Source organism: Nerophis lumbriciformis, linkage group LG06 (genome assembly GCF_033978685.3).
Source record: "Nerophis lumbriciformis linkage group LG06, RoL_Nlum_v2.1, whole genome shotgun sequence".
NCBI classification, from domain to species: Eukaryota; Metazoa; Chordata; class Actinopteri; order Syngnathiformes; family Syngnathidae; genus Nerophis; species Nerophis lumbriciformis.
Window position 1 is genome coordinate 19,111,523 of NC_084553.2, and position 23,482 is coordinate 19,135,004.

Sequence of the window (23,482 nt, forward strand, 5' to 3'; positions counted from 1 at the left end):
TAACAAATCACTTCACATTCTCTACTGCTCGCTACTATAGTATTACCATTTCTGAGTTATTGTGCAGAAATGTGGGGAAATAACTACAAATGTGCGCTACATTCGTTAACCGTGTTACAAAAAAGATCAATTAGACTGATACATAATGTTGGATATAGAGAACATACAAACACTTTATTTATTGAGTCAAAAATATTAACGTTCGATGATTTGGTAAAATTGCAAACAGCTAAAATGATGTGGAATTAAATGATGGAATGGATTAAGTAAAGAAGTTAAACATTGTACTGATATGATCCAGTTTAAGAGGTTGTTCAAATGAATAGTGCTTACAAAGTACAAAGAAGAAGAATTATGAGAAATACTTTCAACCTTATTGAAAATAAGATATTCTTCATCTCAGTATATTAATAATGACTGAATTAATTAATTACATATTACAAAACTGTTATATATACTAATTCACAGATATTTTATTATAAAAAGGTCAGTAAATGATGTATATATTTGTAAACGCTATGAAGTGGGAAAGGGGTAGGATTAAATAAGCTTTACTTCTTCCTACTCCTGTAAAATGAAATTATATGAAACTGTGATGTATTATGATGTGGTCGGATCATGTTTTGTTTAGTCATGTTCTGTTAGTTTTGGACTTCCTTCATTGTTTTGTGCACTTCGGGGGTTTGTTTTAGTCACCATGGTTACTTATGATTTTCACCTGCCTCGTACGCGCACCTGTTGCTCATCAGAGACTCTATTTAAGCCTGCCTTTTCCGGTCACTCGTCGTAGCTTCATTGTTTGCATTTGCAACAGTTACGTTGGCATTCTGGTTTTCGAGCTCATAATTCCTGTGCTAAAGTTACCTTAGCTTCTAGTATTCCTGTGCTAAGTAAGTTTTTGCTTTAGCTTCTCGTGCGAACGGCACGCTTTCCTTTTGTTTCGTTCCTGTCTGTTGTAATGTGTATGATTTATGAGAAATAAATCATCTCCTACCTGCACGCTTTCGTCCGTAGCCGTCAGTTTTGCGTCCCGGGAACGAACCGCAGCACGCTGCACCCCACCGTGACAAATGACTGAGCTACGTGACGTCATTTCTTGATGTCTCACGGGGCATTTCTTGTCGGGACGGGATTCGTTCCCAGAGATTCGAATAAAGAACCAACTCTTTTTCTTTACTATAGTGGTCTCGATAACGGGTACCGGTTCTCAAAAAGGGATTCGAGTCCAAGGACTCGGTTCTTTTCTTATCGAACAACCGGGAAAACCGGTTTTGAGCATCATCCCTCCAAGTGAGTCACTATAATATTGATTATGATACATGCAGCACATCATGCATGTTAGTAAAACTACATACACTTGTCGAGCTGTTTACAAACAAAACATGAAGTGTGGGCTAATACTGTACTTTACAGATACTGTAATATGACTATTTATGTTTTTTAGTCAGTACAGATGTGTATTACAGACTCAAAAGACATTCAACTGCTGACGCTAAAGCTAGCTTACGTACCTCTTGCCATAGTTAGCTTACGGCTAATGCCGTAGGATGCGGTCACAACACAATGTGTTACTACGCTAGATAAACATTTCTTCAGTGTTGCTCTTACAAAAACAATGTTGCTACAGTTTGGTTATTATACAGGTTACGGAATGTAAATAAAGTATTGTTGGCATTTTTTGGATGCATTATTTAAGTGATTTAGAGGCAGAATGGATTGCTCCTATTAGCTGCATTGCCACCAAGATCAAGCCAATTTTTACAAATTAGAAAGCTTGTCTCTCGTTAGGATTGTGGACAATAGGCACAATTTCAATTCTACTATAATACAAACCTTTATCTTTGCTAAAATCCTCAATAACTAAAACACCAAAAAACAACGTGTATAATAAAGTCCCTAGTTTAAGAGGACATTTTAAACATCAGCAGCAGCTTGAAAGTAATTTACTTTTAACAATAATGTTATTTTAGCTCAACATTTTTCAGAAGACCATTGTTCCCTTAAACATTTAAGCCAGAACACCAAGCTGTCAACTTCAGGTTACTGTGTGGCAGGTGATAATTTTGCCACTGCAGCTAAAAACCCTTTCAGATTGTGTTAAGATTTGTTTTGGCAGTGCTTCTTGAGCAAAGTAGCTGCGACTGGGAAGCTTATATAATGAGTAATTTATTTCTGTCAGCTTTTTAAATCAGTTTTTTTTTCTTACCATTGCAACTGGGAAAATATCTATTTACTCAAAGTTTGTATTTTTTTGGAAGAAATGTCTTCTCCTTCTCGAGTTGTTGACTTGATAGAATCACGCAAATTTCAACTCGCCACGCTGCTGTCATAATCGCGTTTTGCCCCGAGTGTTGCCGAGGCTTGAGTCAAATGGAACGCATCGCTGACAATACTGCTGAAGATTATTTTTTCATTGAGAGCAAAATCCGGGGAAGAAATGTGATCGACAAGACGCTGAGAAAGGAGGACAGAATATTTTATTTCCCGGCAAAAATGGAAAGGTTTACAGGTTGCTTCACACACTCATCGAATTGAAGTTTGTGTCAAGTGACTACCCCACCTCACTATGTGCATGGAGGAAGAACACATCACAGAACACAGCATACAGCAGAGAGACTTCCGCGCCAAAACAATAAAGGGGATCTGCACTTTTTTAAATTTAGCCTATCGTCTACAACCTACTCAGTGGCCTAGTGGTTAGAGTGTCCGCCCTGAGATCGGTAGGTTGAGTTCAAACCCCAGCCGAGTCATACCAAAGACAATAAAAATGGGACCCATTACCTCCCTGCTTGGCACTCAGCATCAAGGGTTGGAATTGGGGGTTAAATCACCAAAAATTATTCCAGGGCGCGGCACCGTTGCTGCCCACTGCTCCCCTCACCTCCCAGGGGGTGAACAAGGGGATGGGTCAAATGCAGAGGACAAATTTCGCCACACCTAGTGTGTGTTTGACAATTATTGATACTTTAACTTTAACTTAATCCTTATGAGAGACAAGAACACGTTTTTTTACCATTAGCCGTAAGTTAGCTTCTGCATCAGCAACAGAATGGCTTTTGAGTTTGTAATGCACAACACAATGCAATAGGACACCAATCTGCACTGACTGAAAAAACATGAACAGTCATATTACAGTATCTGTAAAGCATCATCCCACATTGCATGTTTTGTTTGTACAGAGCTAGCTCGACAGTGTATGTAGTTGTACTAACTAGCATGATGTGCTGCACGTATCATGATCAATATTATAATGACTCACTCGATGGACAGTTGTCCATTTGGCCTAGCTGGTTGGGGACGTTTGTTTTCCAGTTGATTTTGAGTATTTTACAAATTGATATGGTATGCTCTTTATTGTCATTGTACAAGTACAACACAACTACTACCTACTCAGTGGCCTAGTGGTTAGAGTGTCCGCCTTGAGATCGGTAGGTTGTGAGTTCAAACCCCGGCTGAGTCATACCAAAGACTATAAAAATGGGACCCATTATCTCCCTGCTTGGCACTCCGCACCAAGGGTTGGAATTGGGGGTTAAATAACCAAAAATGATTCCCGGGCGCAGCCACCGCTGCTGCCCACTGCTCCCCTTTTAACGAGCATGAGTTAATTTCAGTTTGTGTCTAATCCCTGTCTGCACCACCTTCAAGCAGACAACTTAATCTTTCTAAGAATGACCTAGTGACCCCGAGGTCAGCGAAAAAGCATCTATGATAATAAAACCTATAAGCTTGCCAGACAGGAAGCTTTATTATTTATCTAAATCATAACTACAACTAAAGAGATAGGGCTGAGTATTGGCAAGGACTTCATGGTACGATACGAAACGTACCACAATACTTGAGTCACAATACAGTACAACAGTGACGTGCGGTGAGGTTCATGGCTGGTGAGGCACTGACTTCATCACAGTCAGATTTACAAACATATGAACCCTAAAGAGTATCTTATTCACCATTTTATTGGCAGCAGTTAACGGGTTATGTTTAAAAGCTCATACCAGCATTCTTTCCTGCTTGGCACTCAGCATCAAGGGTTGGAATTTGGGGTTAAATCACCAAAAATGATTCCCGGGCGCGGCGCCGCTGGTGCCCACTTGCTCCCCTCACCTCCCAGGGGGTGAACAAGGGGATGGGTCGAATGCAGACGACACATTTCATTACACATACTGTGTGTGTGACAATCATTGGTACTTTAACTTAACTTTACACATACAAACTGTAGCACACAAAAAAGCACATTTAATAAAAAAAACATTATGGTCTTACCTTTACTTATAAACAGTGTTGGGTTAGTTACTGAAAACCAGTAACTAGTTACAGTTACTAGTTACTCTATTTCAAAAGTAACTCAGTTACTAACTCAGTTACTTACACCAAAAAGTAATGCGTTACTGTGAAAAGTAACTATTTAGTTACTTTTTCTTTTTTTTTATTTTCTTTTTTAAAAGCTCCCATTAATGCCCTTATAGCCTTCATTTCAGTACTGTTATTGCACTGGAGAATAATACAATCTGTTGATCAACTTGACATGCATTTGCATCACTGATCTCTGCTAAGCGATGTGGTCTACATACAACACACAAACAATGTGGTCTACATACAGCACACAAAGACAAATATATGTTTCAAAGGGCCAATTTATTTCAGGCCAGAATAAATTGACAAAACTATTTTAAATAGCTGCAACATAACATACATAAGTAACAAACAGCATAATAACAACATAGCTGTAAACCTGGCTTCAACTTAGGAAGGCACACGTGACATACACAAAGCCTAACCAGGCAGATTTGAATTGTTGTTTTGGGCAGTAGACGGGATCTTTGATCCAAGACACAACTTTCATTTAACTAAAATGTTCTTTTCTTTGTGCTCGACAAAAGAAAAGAAGTGAAAATATCTCATACTTGCCAACCCTTTTGAATTTCAGTGCCTCTCCCCGGGACAACCATTCTCCCGAATTTCTCTCGATTTCCAGCCGGATTTAAGGCATGCCCCCTCCAGGTCCGTGCGGACCTGAGTGAGGACAGCCTGTCGTCTCGTCCGCTTGGCCAACCAAAAAGTAACCACAGAACACTATACCGTATAGTGTTCTGTGGTTACTTTTTGTTTGGCCAACGGTTTACGTTGTATTGCGCACCCCCCCTCCCCTCCCCTCCGTCCCTCCCCACAACCAGACACACACACACACACACAGCGCGCCTCCGCTTGTGACACAAGAGATTCAGAAGCACGACACTGCAGCGCAGATCTTCTGTTTGTAGCCGATACTACATAAAAAATAACGTAAAATAACGCAGTAACGCATCATGTAGTAACGGTAACTGAGTTACTGAATATAAAAAATAACGCGCTAGATTACTAGTTACTGCCGAAACTAACGGCGTTACAATAACGCGTTACTTTGTAACGCGTTAGTCCCAACACTGCTTATAAATTAAGCCCATGCGCCGCAACTAAAGCCCTCACTTAAACTTTCCACGTGCAAGATTGAATCTATTTAAAAAAGTGTAACCGAGGGTTTATAAATGTCGCCTATACTGTATGAAACTACAAAATAACAAACACGGAGGCTCCAGTTTACACGAGGACCACTTTATTTACCTTCTTTCAAAAACCTCCGCTCCACTCCGTGTCATCACTTCCGCTCTTAGCGCCTTCAAAATAAGAGCTCAAGGCATATACTATGTAACAGCGCATAACAGGAACTTAACATCACAAAGAAGAAAGCCCATGAAAATAGGTTACAAAAGTTATTTAATAAGAAGCCAAAAAGTGCAAAAACAATAATGTTCGTGTTGGAGGAGTTGTGAATTAGATACACCTGCAGTCTGCAGGTGTACCTAATGTTGTGGCCCTGCAGTCATTCACAACTCCTCCAACACGAACATTATTGTTTTTGCACTTTTTGGCTTCTTATGAAATAACTTTTTTAAATAGATTCAATCTTGCACGTGGAAAGTTTAAGTGTGGGCTTTAGTTGATATAACAATTCTACGGCGGGGGTGCAGGAGGCGGGGTTACGCGAGCCTCAGCCAGTGCGTCTTTTGCAGCCGTTTTATGATCGCTCAGCACAAGAAATACGTTACACACATACAGTTGTTGACAAAATACTCTGTACATTATATACCTCAGCTAACTAAACTATGGAAATGTATAATATAATTCATATAGCAATACGGTCTCACTGCACAGCAGGCCAGCAGTTAGCCGAGTCCGGAATCCATGTTGAGGCACTGAGTGACGTGCCTCAACTGGCTGCTGTTCACCGCACCGTCTCTTCTCAGTATTTGAACGGCAAATGTGAAAATTCAGCGATTTTGAATAAAAATAATCTAAAACTGGTGAAGTTAAATGGAAAATAACTTTATAGTATAATCACTGGATACATATAACAATTTAATTTTTTTTTTCTTTTTACATTTTTTTTCTTTCCATGATGGCAGGTGAGGCCCCGCCTCACCTGCCTCTAGTGACTGCACGTCACTGCAGTACAATATTGTCATATTCATATACACTATTGTGATATATTGCAATATTCTACGTAGTTAAGTGGTGAATTTAAAATGTAGCTTTGTATACAGTGCATCTGGAAAGTATTCACAGCGCTTCACTTTTATGTAACAGCCTTCTTCCAAAATGGAAGTAATTCATTTTTGTCCTCAAAATTCTACAGGCAATACGCCATAATAACAATGTGAAAAGGTTTTATTTATTTTAATTTTTGCAAATGTATTAAAAATACATAAACAAGAAATCACATGTACATAAGTATTCACAGCCTTGGCCATGAAGATCAAAAGTGAGCTCAGAGCCCTGTTCAACTGATCATCCTTGAGAAGTTCCTACAGCTTAATTGCAGGCCATCTGTGTTAAATTCAGTTGATTGGAAATGATTTGGAAAGGCGCACACCTGTCTATAAAGTCTGAAGGATTTGAATACTTTTAATGCTAACTACACCTATTACTACCATACACATACACCAAATAAAATAAGTTTATTGATCTTACCATTATATTTCTGAATGCTGTGATATATTCTTATAGTACATTATTAGGTGTTACTGTAAATGGTTAGTTTGAAAGTAACACACATAAAGGGACATGCAATAGAGCCCTGACATGAGGGTGTAAGGTATTTGCGAGCGGCAATAATCATTAAGATAAGGCAGCGAAGAAGCAGTTACCATGGAAACCGGACTAAGATGGGACAAAGACAACCCAAACCCTCTTTGGAAAATAATATCAGTTCTTGGGAAAAACAATGTCTGGTAAGATAGACATTTTGCAAGGAGCCAGAGGAAGCATGATGTCTCCCTTTCCCTACTTGTGGCCATGAGGGAAATGTATTTCTTTGCTTCAATCACACTGTAAAATAAATCTAAGATGGTGAATTTGAAAATTGACAACCATTTGGTAAGCTTTTTTTAGAGAATAAATGAACACGTGTAGGAGAAAAACCTCACCTCCTTTCAGGTCCCACACTTGACAGTGCATGCCAGAGCACAAACCAAGAATAAATTCGAAGGAATTGTCTGTCGACCTCTGAGACAGTATTGTATAGAAGCACAAAGCTGGGGAAGGGTACAGAAACAATACTGCTGCCTCGAAGGTCCCAATGAGCACTGTGGCCTCCATTGTCCGTAAATGGAAGAAGTTTGGAACCACCAGGACACTCCTGAGAACTGGTCAGCCATCTAAACTGAGCGAATGGGGGAGAAGGGCCCTAGTCAGGGAGGTGACCAAGAACCCGATGGTCACTCAGTCAGAGCTATAGCATTCTTCTGTGGAGAAAGAAAAACCTTTCAGAAGGACAACCATCTGTGCAGCAATCCACCAATTTGGCCTGTATGGTACAGTGGCCGGATGGAATCAATGCCTTTGTTAATATTTCCTAATATGCGCCCGAATGCAGCTGAGATAGGCTCCAGCACCCCCCGCGACCCCAAAAAGGGACAAGCAGTAGAAAATGGATGGATGCACGCTGAAAGGCTCTCAAATCATGGTCTGATGAGGCAAAGGTTGAACTCCTTGGTGTGAATGCCAGGCGTCATGTTTGGAGGAAACCAGGCACCGCTCATCACCAGACCAATACCATCACTACAGTAAAGCATGGTGGTGGCAGCATCATGCTGTGGAGATGTTTTTCAGCTGCAGCAACTGGGGGGAGACTAGTCAGGATAGAGGGAAAGATGGATGCAGCAATGTACAGAGACATATTGGATGAAAACCTGCTCCAAAGCACTTTTGAACTCAGACTGCGGCGACGGTTCATCTTTCAGCAAGGCAACAACACTAAGCACACAGCCAAGATATTAAAGGAATAACTTCAGGACAATTTTGTAAATGTCCTTGAGTGGCCCAGCCAGATCCCAGACTTTGATCAGATTAAACATCTCTGAAGAAATCTGAAAATGGCTGTGCACCGACGCTTCCCATCCAACCTGATGGAATTTGAGAGCTGCCGCAAAGAGGAATGGGTGAAACTGCCCAAAGTTTGTTGTGTCAAGCTTGTGGCATCGTATTCAAAAAGACTTGAGGCTGTAATTGCTGTCAAAGGTGCATCGACAAAGTACTGAGCAAAGGCTGTGAATACTTATGTACATATGATTTCTTAGTTTTTTATTTCTAATAAATTGGCAAAATATATCTAAAAATAAAACCAAAACGTTTTTCACATTGTCATTATATAATAATAGGTGGTGTGTTTTAAAACTGAAGTACCACCGTAGAGGTAACAATTAGTATACCACTGTCAAGAGTATTACTTTTTTTTTTTTTACAGGTTTGCTAAAATAGAGATCAGCGCATCGAAGCCAATTATTCCATTCAGGGAAACAGTGGTGCGTCCTCCCAAAGTGGACATGGTGAATGAAGATTTTGGAAAACAGCAAAAAGTTGCCATCATACACCAGGTCAGTAAATCTTTTCGTCATTATGGTGTACACCAAGAGTACTTTGGTGTATACACAGCTGGCTTAAAGAATGTAGCCAGCTGTGATGGCCGGTTAGGTTTTTGAACTACAGTTCAGACGTACAAAAACAGTTTATTGTTGTGAAGCAAAACAAAATGTCTTTGCTAAGGGTCTAACAATTCGTTTTACAGCATTTTATAATTGTGGTTGCAGATACGATTCAGAAACAATCTTTTTTTTTTTTTTTTTTTTTTAAGAATGATTCGATCCAAAACAATTCAGTGAATTTAAATCTTGGGTTCCCTCCAGGTACTCTGGCTTCCTCCCACCTCCAAAGACATGCACCTGGGGATAGGTTGATTGGCAACACTAAATTGGCCCTAGTGTGTGAATGTGAGTGTGAATGTTGTCTGTCTATCTGTGTTGGCCCTGCGATGAGGTGGCGACTTGTCCAGGGCGTACCCCGCCTTCCGCCCGAATGCAGCTGAGATAGGCTCCAGCACCGCCGCAACCCCGAACGGGACAAGCGGTAGAAAATGGATGGATGGATGGAAATCGATTCAGTAACTTTTAAGCAAAGAGGGACAAACGGTAGAAAATGGATGGATGTATTTTCGGACGGAGAATAATGGAAACAACATTTTTCGAATGTCTCCGAGTTCATTCATAAGGCTCTGTTGATTGATGGCATGAGTTTTAAATTCTGAAGGGAGAAGACTTTTCGTGCCGCGGTCGATACTTTTCTAGATGAGAGTTGCTATTGTTCTGGCCTATCTAGCCAATTGTGTGGAATACAGAGGTATTGCTTATCAGTTTGGAGTGCACAAATGCAGCGTGAAGAAGATTGTGTACGCTTTATTATTTGCCTTGTGATATACTTGCTTTATTCTCTTTCATCTCATTTGTATTTCGTTTGGGAGTCTGAATTAAGTTTGCATTGTCAATTTCCTTAGCTACCTTCTTAAATAAAGTATCCTCTTCATTACAATTGTTGCCTACGTTTTTATTGAAAGCTGAGATAGGCTCCAGCACCACCCGTTACCCCGAAAGGTACAAGCGGTAGAAAATGGATGGAATATATCTGCTTCCGGGTTGTATCTCGTGTGTTGAGACTGGCGCATGAGCGATGTGAAGAGTCCCCTCTGGCAGTCGACATATCTGGTTTTCAATCGCATAATCCAGGTGTGTTAGTCCGATTTAACAACACTTACACGAATAAGGTTTTTCCATGGGTAGTAGGAGGCTTATTTTTTTTCGCTCTCACAATGTTTGCTTGATTATCATTGTTGTTCATGGGGAAGGGATCTGTGGTTCCTAATGCTATGTCACGAATCACGTGACTGGCTTTCTCATTAACTCTCAAAATGGCTCTGGAATCTCGGTGAGATTGGTACTATTTTGATTATATATATTTATTCGCAAACTTTGGAATTATTTTGATGTCATAAATCTGATATAAATTATAATAGCTTCAATATAGAGGCAACTAGGGTTTCCACTCTACTGGTAATTTAAATTGCAATAAAAAGCATTGAATACGATGTCCAGAGGCATTAAAAAATAATACAATTGTATGACTGGGGCGATAGTCAATACTTCAATCAAAAGATACATTAAAATGAACTTTGCGGTCATCGATAAATTGCTACGTCTGTGTTTTTTTTCTTCGTCTTTGGCTTTCAAACTGGGAAAGTCAGAACGCGTTGAAAGCGCTGCGGCCATAGCGGCCACTCCGCTGTACAGCAAAATCAAACGGCTGTGCCATTATTTAGTCAATGTTGGTGTGTAGTCCTTTCAACTGTGACACCATGTCATGTTAATGAGGAAGCTGAGCTTGTTTCATATATCACTCCTTTATTTCAGTCTCCAGTTCAACACACATGAGCTAATTTGGCTAACATTAGCAACTGTCATGACTCAGGCAACTCACGTGACTTACGGTGGCCTAGGATGGACAACCAAGGCAATTTTCACAAAAGACCACAACTCTTAGTTTCCAACATTCCCATAGTAAATGAATTACAGTTCCTTGAGCTGCCTGACACTTAATACATAACTTGCTATCTGTACCCTGTATCTGTACCCATTTTAAACAACTTTGAGGGCTTACAATACAATCTATTTAAGATGTTTAATTGACTCAGCCTTTGTCTATTGCGTCTACAGGGCTTATTGGCATTTTTTACAAATATCATTCATGTCTTTTTCTAAAATGTTAAAATCAGTCATCCATTTCCAAACACGTGCATCGTTTGTATTCCTAGTATGATGTTAATTTATTATTTCATAAAACCTTTAAACTATTTTAAAAAAATGAATCCTGATTAAAAAAATGTATCCTCTAGTTCAGTGGTTCTCAAATGGGGGTACGCGTACCCCTGGGGGTACTTGAAGGTATACCAAGGGGTACGTGAGATTTTTTTTAAATATTCTAAAAATAGCAACAATTCAAAAATCCTTTATAAATATATTTATTGAATAATACTTCAACAAAATATGAATGTAAGTTCATAAACTGAACATCAAATCAAGTAGGCTATTCCATTCATTACAATGCAATAATGCAACAATGCTACAATGCAATATTCAGTGTTGACAGCTAGATTTTTTGTGGACATGTTCCATAAATATTAATGTTAAAGATTGATTTTCTCGTGAAGAAATGTTTAGAATTAATAAGTTCATGAATCCAGATGGATCTCTATTACAATCCCCAAAGAGGGCACTTTAAGTTGATTACTTCTATGTGTAGAAATCTTTATTTATAATTGAATCACTTGTTTATTTTTCAACAAGTTTTTAGTTATTTTTATATCTTTTTTTCCAAATAGTTCAATTAAGACCACTACAAATGAGCAATATTTTGCACTGTTATACAATTTAATAATCAGAAACTGATGACATAATGCTGTATTTTACTTTTTTATCTCTTTTTTTCAACCAAAAATGCTTTCCTCTGACTAGGGGGTACTTGAATTAAAAAAATGTTCACAGGGGGGACATCACTGAAAAAAGGTTGAGAACCACTGCTCTAGTTTGTGGCTATTATAAGTCATACTTTCAGAGGATATGCATTTTTACAGCATGTTTTAAAGAGATAACCTTTTAAAAATGGCTTCTGGGTATACTACATTGATCAACTAATCCATAATTTGATGTTTATTTATAGGGCTTAAAGGGGAACTGCACATTTTTGGAATTTTGTCTATTTTGTCTATCGTTATTATACACAAGAAGACAAACGGGGTTTTTTTCTGCTTCCTAACTTTCAACGTCGGTTCGTTCTAGGTGGCTGGCAATACAGTAATGGGAGCAATCAATTCTACCTCTAAATCATATTAAAAATTAATTCAAAAGCTTTGAACAATAATTAATTTACATTCTGTAACCCTTGTAATAACCAAGCTGTAGCAACATTGTTATTGTAAAAGCGAACACTGGAACTATTTTTCTAGCGTAGTAACACATCACCATGCTATACGGTATTAACCGTAAAAGCGTGCTACGGCAATAGATAAGTTAGCTTGTACATCAACAAGCGTTTCAGATTGATTGTCTATCTGCTATGGAAACAGAAATCAATGTGCGGAAGAAATCAGTACCGGAAATAATAAAAATGATCAAATTACGGTAAATATTGTACTTAAAAGTGCCACACAATACGAAGGTCCTGAGTAGTCCTGAGTTCAATCCCGGGCTTGGGATCTTTCTGTGTGGGTTCCCTCCGGGTACTCCGGCTTCCTCCCACCTCCAAAGACCTGGGGATAGGTTGATTGGCAACACTAAATTGGCCCTAGAGTGTGAATGAGTGTGAATGTTGTCTGTCTATCTGTGTTGGCCCTGTGATGAGGTGGCGACTTGTCCAGGGTGTACAACGCCTTCTGCCCGAATGCAGCTGAGAGCACCCCCCGCGACTCTAAAAGGGACAAGCGGTAGAAAATGGATGGTGTCTGTCACTACATTATGGCACTCAGTATCAAGGGTTGGAATTGGGGGTTAAATCACGAAAAATGATTCCCGGGCGCGGCACTGCTGCTGCCCACTGCTCCCCTCACCTCCCAGGAGGTGAACAAGGGGATGGGTCAAATGCAGAGGACAAATTTTGCCACACCTAGTGTGTGTTTGACAATCATTGGTACTTTAACTTTAACTTAAATATAGACCTGCACTGTGTATATAAAACGTTGATGGAGGGTTTTGAAGTTGTTTAAAAGGGCTTTGAAGGCTACAACGGTGACTCCCATCAGCCGCATCTTTCAAGCGTTTATCATCTTAAATATTGTAAAAAAAAAAAAGAAAGAAAGAAAACATATGTGTGTTCTTGTCTCTCATAATGATATGATTGTAAACAATAGGCAGAATTCCTAAAAAAAAGTGCAGTTCCCCTTTAATAATTTTGATTGAAGGTACAGTGTAATGATGATTAACAGGCGGAACCTTTTAATTGGCTGTTGTCAACGGGCGGTGCACAAAGTCAGAATGCCAGATGCTTGCAATACTACATCCTGTGAACGTGTTCATGCTGTGGTGAAAGCAATAAAATTAATACATGTCAGGAAAAAAGGAAACTGCAAATTTCAGCAAAAGTGGCTGGCTGGCTAACTTTTCAAAACGTGGTTAAAACCCGTCAATTTTTAACCCAGACAGGCGTTCATGTGCAAAAAGACTCCAAAATTAGCACAGTGGGCATTAATAGAGTGAAATGACACATGCTATATTAGCTAATCACTTGTCGGCGATTATAGTACAGCTCTCAAATTCTAACACATTGTGCAGTTTTTGATAAAAGCATGAAACTTCCAGCATAGTTAGTCTATACCTTAATTATTATTTTCAGATGTGGAGGGAATTCAGATATGACGTCTGAGCACCATGAGAGGACAAATTCAAGATGGCCGCCAGTCCACCAGGTCTAATGTTCAAACGTGCTTACATTTGGAACCCTATTAGTGAAGAAAAACATGTAATGTGTCATTTTATACTAAATTGGGGATGCCCATTCATTTGATGATACTTTTGAGACCACCAGAATTTAAGAAAATGCACTTAGGTCAAAGTCAAGGTAAACATTAGCAAAAAAATATGCAGTTGACATTTGGAAATGGGCACGTTATAGTGTCACTGTGGCAAATTGTGTTATTTTGTGTGTGTTTGTGGGGGGGTGTCATTATGTATTGTATAGAGATATTATCGTTTTTTCTTCTTTAATGAAGGTCATTACATGACAACATCTTTGAAAATGTCTGTCTGTCTGTGAGTCTGTCTATATCTGTGTGTGTGGTATACAAATACAGAAAGTAAATACAATATATTACAAACATAGGCTATATTGGAGGAATAAGCAATACAATTTCTAAATATGCTTAATATGCATATGAATGTAAGGTTGTATTGGTTATAAGCATTATTACAACAACAAACATAACCTGAGTTGCAAACTATGCATGACAAACGGAAATATCCATAATTATATCCATACAAGCATTAAAATCAAACTGCAATGCTAGCCACTGACAAAGCATAGCAACCGTTACCTAGCAACCACTACTTAGCCACTTTACTTAAAGTTAACTTAAACTCAGACAAAATCTCTTATAAAGTAAACTGCTAGTATCTTCAAATGATCCATTACTAAGAAGCATAAAGCATTACATTTCCTCAAGAACGCACACATAAGGACAGGAAACATAGAAGGTCCACTCAACTTCACATGGGTTGCTCACAGTGTTGACACTACTTGCCAGTGCGGGTATATCCAGATTTGTTCCACTGTGTGCGTGCCCCTAACTTATTGAACTGCAGTTTTGTTTGCACCAGTATTGGGTGCTGTTGGTTTTTGTCCTGTAGGGCTTTCTTACAGTAACCATGTCAAAGCTTCACATTCTAGTAGACCCTACCCAGCCTTCTACATCCAAGCAATCCAGGCCACCCCTTACCACTAACTGGGACATGTGTGTCGTCTGCCAAGAAGTAACTGATGAATCATTACAGTGTCCACTCAGATCAACAAAACAACCTGTTGGTAGTGGCTATGCATCTCTGGTTTAACACCCTTCTTCAGCACATGCCAATGAAAAAATAATTAAAAAAAATAAAAACAAAACAAATAATAAAAACTCCTTCTTGAGCTACCACCTTATCGTGGTGGAGGAGTTTGCGTGACTCCATGATTCTAGGCGCTATGTTGTCAGGGGCTTTATGCTCTAAGGTCTCCCAAGGAAAACAGGGCCTAGGTGAGAGTCCAGATAAAGAGTGGCTCAAGAAGACCCTTATGAATACAACCATTGTTTGCTGTATTGCTGTATAATTGCTGTATAATCGAGAGTTCTGGCAATAAAAGATACCAAAAGTATCACCAAATTAATGGGTATCTGCTAACTAATTGGAAATAACACCGTCTACAATGTTTCTACACTGTTTGGTTCCAAAATTTACATGTTTGAAAATTAGACCAAATGGGCTGGCGGCCATCTTGAATTTGACCTCTTACGGTCATCAGAGGTCAAATTTTACTTCCCTCCACATCTGAAACTAAACATTGAGTTATATACTAGCTATGCTAGCAGTTTCATGCTTTTATCAAAAATTGCACAATATGTTTGGTTATCCGCTGTACTATTAAAGGCAGGCAGCAGTTACGGTGCCAAATTTCTTCAGCATGACCAACAAAGCTGCTTCTGCTGTCACCACCACAACTGTCAGCTGCTGCATCTACTACAGAAAAAGAATAAGTAAATCAAAATAAATTCTCAGATAAACAGTCTTGCGAGCCAATTTTAATTCAAGATTATCATTGTCAAAAGCTTACAATTGTCTGTGTAGACACAATTGTAAGCTTTTGAATATATTTAATATGCGGTAGGACATGGGCAGCTAATTTTTTTAAGTGGCCTTAAAAATGGTATTAAATCCATTACATTAGATTTGTTGATACCTGTAGAAACCTTGATTCACGACCTGGCCATACAGTATCTGCCAATGAAGACAGGGTCCCAGGTCTGCCAAAGCATGTATGCCCCTTCATCCCTGTTGATGGTATTGGCCCCTCGCTTTTTAATTTCCATTGCCTCTTTGATCCATCTCTTGTATTAATTTGTTTCTGATGAAATGACTTCTCCTTGGCTGCCAGTTGTGTGTTGTGCGTCACACTTCATGTTGTTGTGTTCCTGAAATCGGTGCGTCACCTAACTTACTACGCTATCCCTTCCAGTGTAGCGGTCGCGTCTTTTGTGGCTTAAAGTTGCTTTAAATTATTGTGTTGTGTTGTCATTAACGATATTGTCTTGTGGTGTTTGTGTTTGTTGTGACCTTTTTCAGCCACCATAGCTGTTCGCCATTTTTGTTTTGATGACAACTCAGACGTGCAAAATGCTCAACGTCCGTCCATCCATCCATCTTCTTTATTTTTAAATGATGTCCAGAAACGTAGAAGCACCGTCAACAAGAAAAATATTAATAACACACATTGCTGTAATAGATTGACATCCTGCAGTGCTCATGAAAACACATTTACAGTCTGAAGTTTGATAATCAACACCTGAATGGGTCACACAAGACCACAAGGAGAATTTGTTGTGGTCACCAGACTGGAAAATAGAGGTGTTTTTCATTATATGGACTGAACGTATGAGTTTGCAGAGATATGTTAAATGCAAGTAACTGCAATTACAATAATCTACAAGTATTACATCTACACAAATCTACAAGCACAGTACTCCAACTACAAGAAACTTCAAGTGCACTACTATACTTTCAAATACTACAACTACAAAAAAACTACAAGAAGTCTAATTTAAGTGCTACAATTACAAGAAACTACAGAACTACAACTACAAGAAACCTGTGATTTCTGTTTGATATCAATACTTTCTACATCAAGTACTAAATCACCTTTTGTATGGCAATTAAATAATTATTACACTCAATCTAACATTAACCCTATATTCATTCATAACATTTACTTACTGTAATGGGTTTTATTTTTTTTTAAATGTTGGCTCTTTGTTAAACTAAACCTACTATACAGATGATAGGCTGTTTATAACACTGTAAGGGGGATTCCCTACTGTATAAGTCTAAATATCTTTGGGTGCACGCCATGTTCAGCTCTAATCTTATGGAGCCAGAACACTGCCAGTAATATTTGGCATCGAAAAAAAAAATGGACATTGTAGAAAAAAGTTGTATTGGCACCGAAACAAGTTTTGGCAACGAATAAATACAAACATTGAAAAAATACAATATTTTGGTGAATGTTTTCGATGCCAATATTAATATTTTTGTACACTTTTATTGTTTTTGTGTGTTTCAAAGGTTTTTATGATCGCTTCTCTTTTTTCCGAATTCTTTTTTTTTTTTTTTTCGGAAGCAGTTTTACTGAACTTGGGCATGCAAGTAAAACACAGTCAAAGAAAAAAGGAGGACCGTAGGTGTTTGAATAAAGTTTAAAAAAGCTTCAAAATAGGATAGGATAGGATAGGTCTTTATTGTCATTACACAAGTACAACGAAACTTTGTTTTCAGCACCAACCCGTTCAAGATTAGACAAACAAACAGTGTACAGGGTTACAGAACAGGAACGCCAATGGGTCGCCACAAGGCGCCCCGTAAACGATGGGAAAAAGGTAAACGCTGGGGAAGGATGAGTAAAAAAAAATACAATCTACTGGGCCGCTTTAGGAGCCCAGTCTGGAATGGGAAAAAACCTCCATAGCAAAGCACATATACATATTGGAACGTACATCTCGAGATATCTAGCAACAGAGGGGAGGGAGTCTGGGGTCATGGTGGCAGGCCGCAGCTCTCAGGCGCTGCCCTTCCTTCCATTAACCCTAAGGGATTTGCGTCGAGGGCGTTGGATTTGGGGTGGGGTATGTGTGTGTGGCGTATATTTTTGTGGATGCATGTGTGTGTGTAAGCCTGCCGCGTGTCTCTGTTCCGCGGCCTTGATGTTGTGCAGCCGATAAGTCCAAAGTCACCAACAACAGGTGTGTGTCCATGAGAGACAAGAAGGGAGTTTGTTGTGTATTTGCCGCACTGTCCTTCGGGAGAGTCTCGAAGCCAGGGAAACAATCCAAGTTAGAATGTTTTGTATACGAGTGAAAATAAAATTTGCTTTTCACTCTAAATTGTCTATGACTGGTCCTCAAAAACCTGCGGGGCAGACAGTCCGATGTGATCCAAAATCACAAGTGTCCACAGTTCTTCCCGCATCCTCCAATCATTTGTGGCAGCTTTGGGGTATTTTGAAGACAGCCAGCAACTTCCAATTTGTCTACAAAAAAGAGCAACGCTTGCTCCAATCAGCAGATGTCCTGTTGTCATAATTCCCCAGGCATGCAGCACTCCTCCTTCTCCTAAGAGTCCGTCGCGTGTCCAGCAACAACCGCTCCGTCACGACAAGCAGGTTCCCCCAAAACCAAGATCTTGTCAATTTTGTTGAGGCCAGTTAAATAGTTCCAATGTTTGGAGAGCAGTGCAAAAAGAGGCAACAAAAAAGTTAAGACAAGACAAAGAAGCAAGCAGGAGAGATAAGGGAGAGGAAAAGGGAGCGTCCACCCTCGATGAGTGCAAGTGAGAAAAGATGTTAAGAAATCATCATAAGAAATTATGAAGCAAAAGTAGTTTTCTACATTTTCCTTGAGTAGACCTGTATGTGTTGCTGTCAGCAGATTCATCTCCTGCTCAGAAAGAAATATTGTATTTGTACACATGATACAGTAACCTACTTTATTACTCTGTGACTACTTCGTAAAGCACTTCGTTACTTTCACAATTGGTTTTATATATGTAGTTTATGTCAGCACTAAGAGGATATATTTCTGTTATTTATTAAATGTTTAATTTATTACTATGTTTAAATTCCCTTTACAAAGCAAATAAAATGACTTTAAAGCAATTATTCATATTTATTAGTTATGATACAGTTTAAAGAGAATTTAATATATGATCGTTTAATTTTTAAAATAAAATGTAACATGGCAGTCAACCATCAGCTTCGCTCACTTGATGATGATGTTCTGTAGTTGGATGTAAACTCAGAAACTTTCTTGTTGAATTATATACAGCAACATTACAAAGTACTACTCAGATATTATTTTTAAAGATGTTTTAATGTAATTGTTTATAGAAATGTATCCTCTAAAAGTCCAGCCTATTTTTGTAAATTGATTTTAAATAATCCCTCAGCTCTACATTATAGCAGTTGATGTTTTAAAAATAGGTTGTAAGCTATACTTTCAAATTTACATGTAAATATTATGTGGAAAATAATTTAGGATATCTGAATGTATTCCCCTATTTTGTATTATTAGCAAATAAGGCAGGCAATTAATCACAATAGCGGTAGTTTCAGCACATTGTTCATACAAGTCAAAATAATGCTTGACAATACAATACAATACCTATTTAGGTGTAAACGCAGAAAAAAAGATAGATCAGTGCATGAAGTTGTCTCCACAGCCTAGATATGATCGGCTCCCTCCCGGGGTAACAAGAGCATGAACCGCCGGAGGTCGCTCATTATTACGATAGTCGTAGTCTCGTATTTTAACACAAATTGGTTAGTTATGTCACACCAAGCTTTACATGTCTGGTGTTAAATGTTTTAAATGAATAAATACAGCTACATTTACATTTTAAAGTCGCTCTTTTCTCTTTGCGTGAAAATGTAACAAAGTATTGTTCCATACGGAATTTCACCAAATATCACGGCTACATTGAGACAAACATGGATAATTTAAAAATATATAATACATTTCTGTACCGCAACAAAATCGTAAAACAGAAATGCAATCTTAAAAACCTTTGAAACACAAAGAAACAATACGAGTGTACAAAAATATGAATATTGGCATGGAAGACATCCACCAAAATTATTGTATTTTTTAAATGGTTACTTTTATTTTGTTTCGGTGCTAATACAACTTTTTTTACAATGTCAATTATTTTTTCAGATACCAAATCTTACTGGCAGTGTTCTGGCTCCATATATTCTCTCCACACATTTTCTAAAGGATTTCAAATAGGGCTGGGCGATTGCGATAGTTGATCGCCATTAATTTGAGTTTGATCACGGTGATATGGTGTTAGCATCAAATATGGCGGCAATGTCTGTTAGAAGCAGTGACATGCGGTGAGGTTCATGACTGGTGAGGCACTGACTTCATCACAGTCAGATTTACAAACATATGAACCCTAAAGAGTATCTTATTCACCATTTGATTGGCAGCAGTTAACGGGTTATGTTTAAAAGCTCATACCAGCATTCTTCCCTGCTTGGCACTCAGCATCGAGGGTTGGAATTGGGGGTTAAATCACCAACAATTATTCCCGGGCGCGGCGCGGCTGCTGCCCACTGCTCCCCTCACCTCCCAGGGGGTGAGCAAGAGGATGGGTCAAATGCACAGGACAAATTTCACCACACCTAGTGTGTGTGTGTGACAATCATTGGTACTTTAACTTAACTTTAACTTTACACATACAAACTAGCACACAAAAAAGCACATTTAATAAAAAAAACGTTATTATGGTCTTACCTTTACTTATAAGTGCGGGAACATTGGTGTTCATGTTGGAGGAGTTGTGAATGAATGAAATATGAAATCCGTGCTGCAGTCTGCAGGTGTACCTAATGTTGTGTCCCTGCAGTTGTTCACGGCTCCTCCGGCGCGAGCAATGTTGTTTTTGCACTTTTTGGCTTCTTGTTAAGTGACCTTTTTTGGGTGGATTCGGTCTTGCACGTGGAGGGTTTGGGTGTGGGCTTTGGTTGGTGTGGCGCTCCGGTCGGGGGGTGCAGTCTGCGCCGGAGATGCAATAACCGGCACCAGGAGGCGGGATTACGCAAGCCTCACACAGTGTGTCTTCGCAGCAGTTTTATGATTGCTCAGCACAAGAAATAAGTTACACACATACAGTTGTTGACAAAATACACTGTACATTATATACCTCAGCTAACTAAACTAGGGAAATGTATACTATAATTCATATAGCAATACGGTCTCACTGCACAGCAGACCAGCAGTTAGCCGAGTCCGCAATCCATGTTGAGGCACAACTGAGTGACGTGCCTCAACTGGCTGCTGATCACCGCACCGTCTCTTCTCAGTATTTGAACGGCAAATGTGAAAATTCAGCGATTTTGAATAAAAATAATCTAAAACTGGTGAAGTTAAATGGAAAATAACTTTATAGTATAATCACTGGATACATATAACAATTTAATTAATTTTTTTTCTTTTTACATTTTTTTTTTTCCCCACCTCACCTGCCTCTAGTGACCGCACGTCACTGGTTAGAAGATGCCGCAGTAGTAAACAAGAGAAGCGACAACGCTTGGTATTATCCTGCACGGAATAATCAACCTTTATTGGCCGTGGTCCTGTGTGTGTATGTGAATGTGTGTGTGCACATTTGCATGTGTTTTTGTGAAAGTGTTTGTGTCCGTGTGTGTGCGCGACCTCCCGTTACACCGTCGATGAAGTCAGGCTCGTCACGACGTAATTACTGTTCAATCAGCCTTGTGCCTCTTCCTCCTTACACAGCTGGAAGTGCAGCCTAGAATAATGAAATAAAGAAATATGACAAACACTAGCATAGAAGTTGAAACACAGCGTTTAGAAGCAGCGACGACAATGCGTACGTGTCTATGCACTAAATTAGTCCAACTTCTCAAATAGTTTGGCTCTAAATAAGCCTCCTATAGTCAATGGAAACACCTTAATCCGATCGTGTTCAGTTTTTGGAAAGTCGGACTAACACACCTGCATTATGCGATTGGAAACCAGATCTCTCGATGGGGGTGTGTGCGGCAGGAGAGGACCCTTAGTGTCACGCGTGCACCAGTTTTAACGCGCGGGATACAACCCGGAAGCAGATACCATTCAATATTAACGTAGCAACAATTGTAATGAAATCACAAATAAAAGAACAAAACATTTTGATGTGCATTGATTGTCGAAAAAAAAGAAACGGAGTGACCCCGAGAGGGATAAGTGGTAGAAAATGGATGGATGGATTTATTTAAGAAGGTAGCTAAGAAAATGTAGAATGCCGGTTTAGGTCTGACTCCCTAACAAAATACGAATGAGATGAAAGAGATTGAAGCAGGTATATGAAAGGCGAATAATAAAGCATGCACAAACATCTTCACGCTGTATTTGTGCAAGGCAATTTAATCCCTTTCAACACGACTGGCAAGATAGTCTAGAATAGCAACCTTCCTCTGGATATCAGTCGGGGCACGAACGGTCTTTTCCTTCGGATTTAAAACTCCTTCCATCCTTTTGGATGAACTTTAAGACATTCAAAAGGTTTGTTTCCTTGATTTTCGTCCAATTTTTTTTTCGAAAAAACTCTTATCGCCGGTTTTTCATTGCATCCGAGCTGCATTCGCCCAGATACATCCTTGGTAGTAGCGTCATGTTCGTAGCGCACTCCAAGATACTTTCTTGATGCTGTCTGCTATTTAACATCAGCATAGCCATTGGAGACGTAATATTTGCCAATATTACGGCGGACATCAGTTAAAACAAGTTGTAAGGATCCTCAAATGGCTAGGGTGATGTCTTAGGTCAACAGAAAAAGGAATTAATTTAACCGCGCTAAAAGGAAATATCGCCCACCCAGTGTTGTGCATGGAAACGTAGTGATTGACACACTTGAGTCACACGTCTTGAGTTCACGTTGTAGTGTGCATTATTCCTGTCCTGAATGCGGACTAGCAAGCACTCACATGTCTTTGTGACTCTATTGGTCCCGACTAGAAGAATAAACACATTTACTTATTTAATCATAATAAGGCACTTTAATTAAGTATTTTTAATCAGACTTTTTGTTTATGTGTTTGCAAAGATTCAACTCCTCTGATATAATATGTACTAAAAAGTCTGCAGACACTTTTTGTTCAAATCATTTTTTAGATTGTGGATATAAAATATTTTGTTTGTAAAATAATCATTAAACTTGTTTTATGTGTTGGTACACATTAATTTTACAGTACCTCAAATTCAAACTGCACTTTATTGTAATTTTGTTAAATATGAGCTACAGAATTTGAGTTTTAAAAAACATTTTCTACCGCTTGTCTTATGGGGATCGCGGGGGGTGCTGGAGCCTATCCCAGCTGCACATGAGCGGAAGGACAAGTTGCTACCTCCTCGCAGATGTCCAACACAGATAGACAGACAACATTCACACTCACATTCATTCACGAAGGCCAATTTAGTGTTGCAAATCAGCCTATCCCCAGGTGCATGTCTTAAAGAATACAAATAATAATTTATCATTTTGAAAGTATTGTTTAGCAAATGTTATATAACTTTTTATAAGTCCGGCTTTAATTAGAAAAAAAAAAAATTGTGATATTAATCGAGATCGGATGATTTGAAAAAAATAATTGTGGAAAAAAAATTATTTGGCCATATCGCCCAGCCCATTTCAATGCACACTTTTGTGAATAATATACTGCCTCAAAGGGTCATTTCCTGTCAATGAGAAAGGACGCAAAGAAAAAGGCTCCGCTTCTTCTACCGGAGTTTTTGTTAAGTCTGAAGATTTTGACCACTGAT

General features: G+C 38.9%; 1 protein-coding gene across 1 annotated transcript in view; it reads left to right on the forward strand.

Moving 5' to 3' along the window:
* Positions 1–23,482, forward strand: part of efl1 (elongation factor like GTPase 1) — an 88,727-nt gene that overhangs the window by 47,845 nt on the left and 17,400 nt on the right. Inside the window, exon 17 of the mRNA XM_061963857.2 lies at positions 8,786–8,915. Coding sequence (XP_061819841.1) covers positions 8,786–8,915 — 130 coding nt within the window. The remainder of the gene's footprint in view (positions 1–8,785; positions 8,916–23,482) is intronic.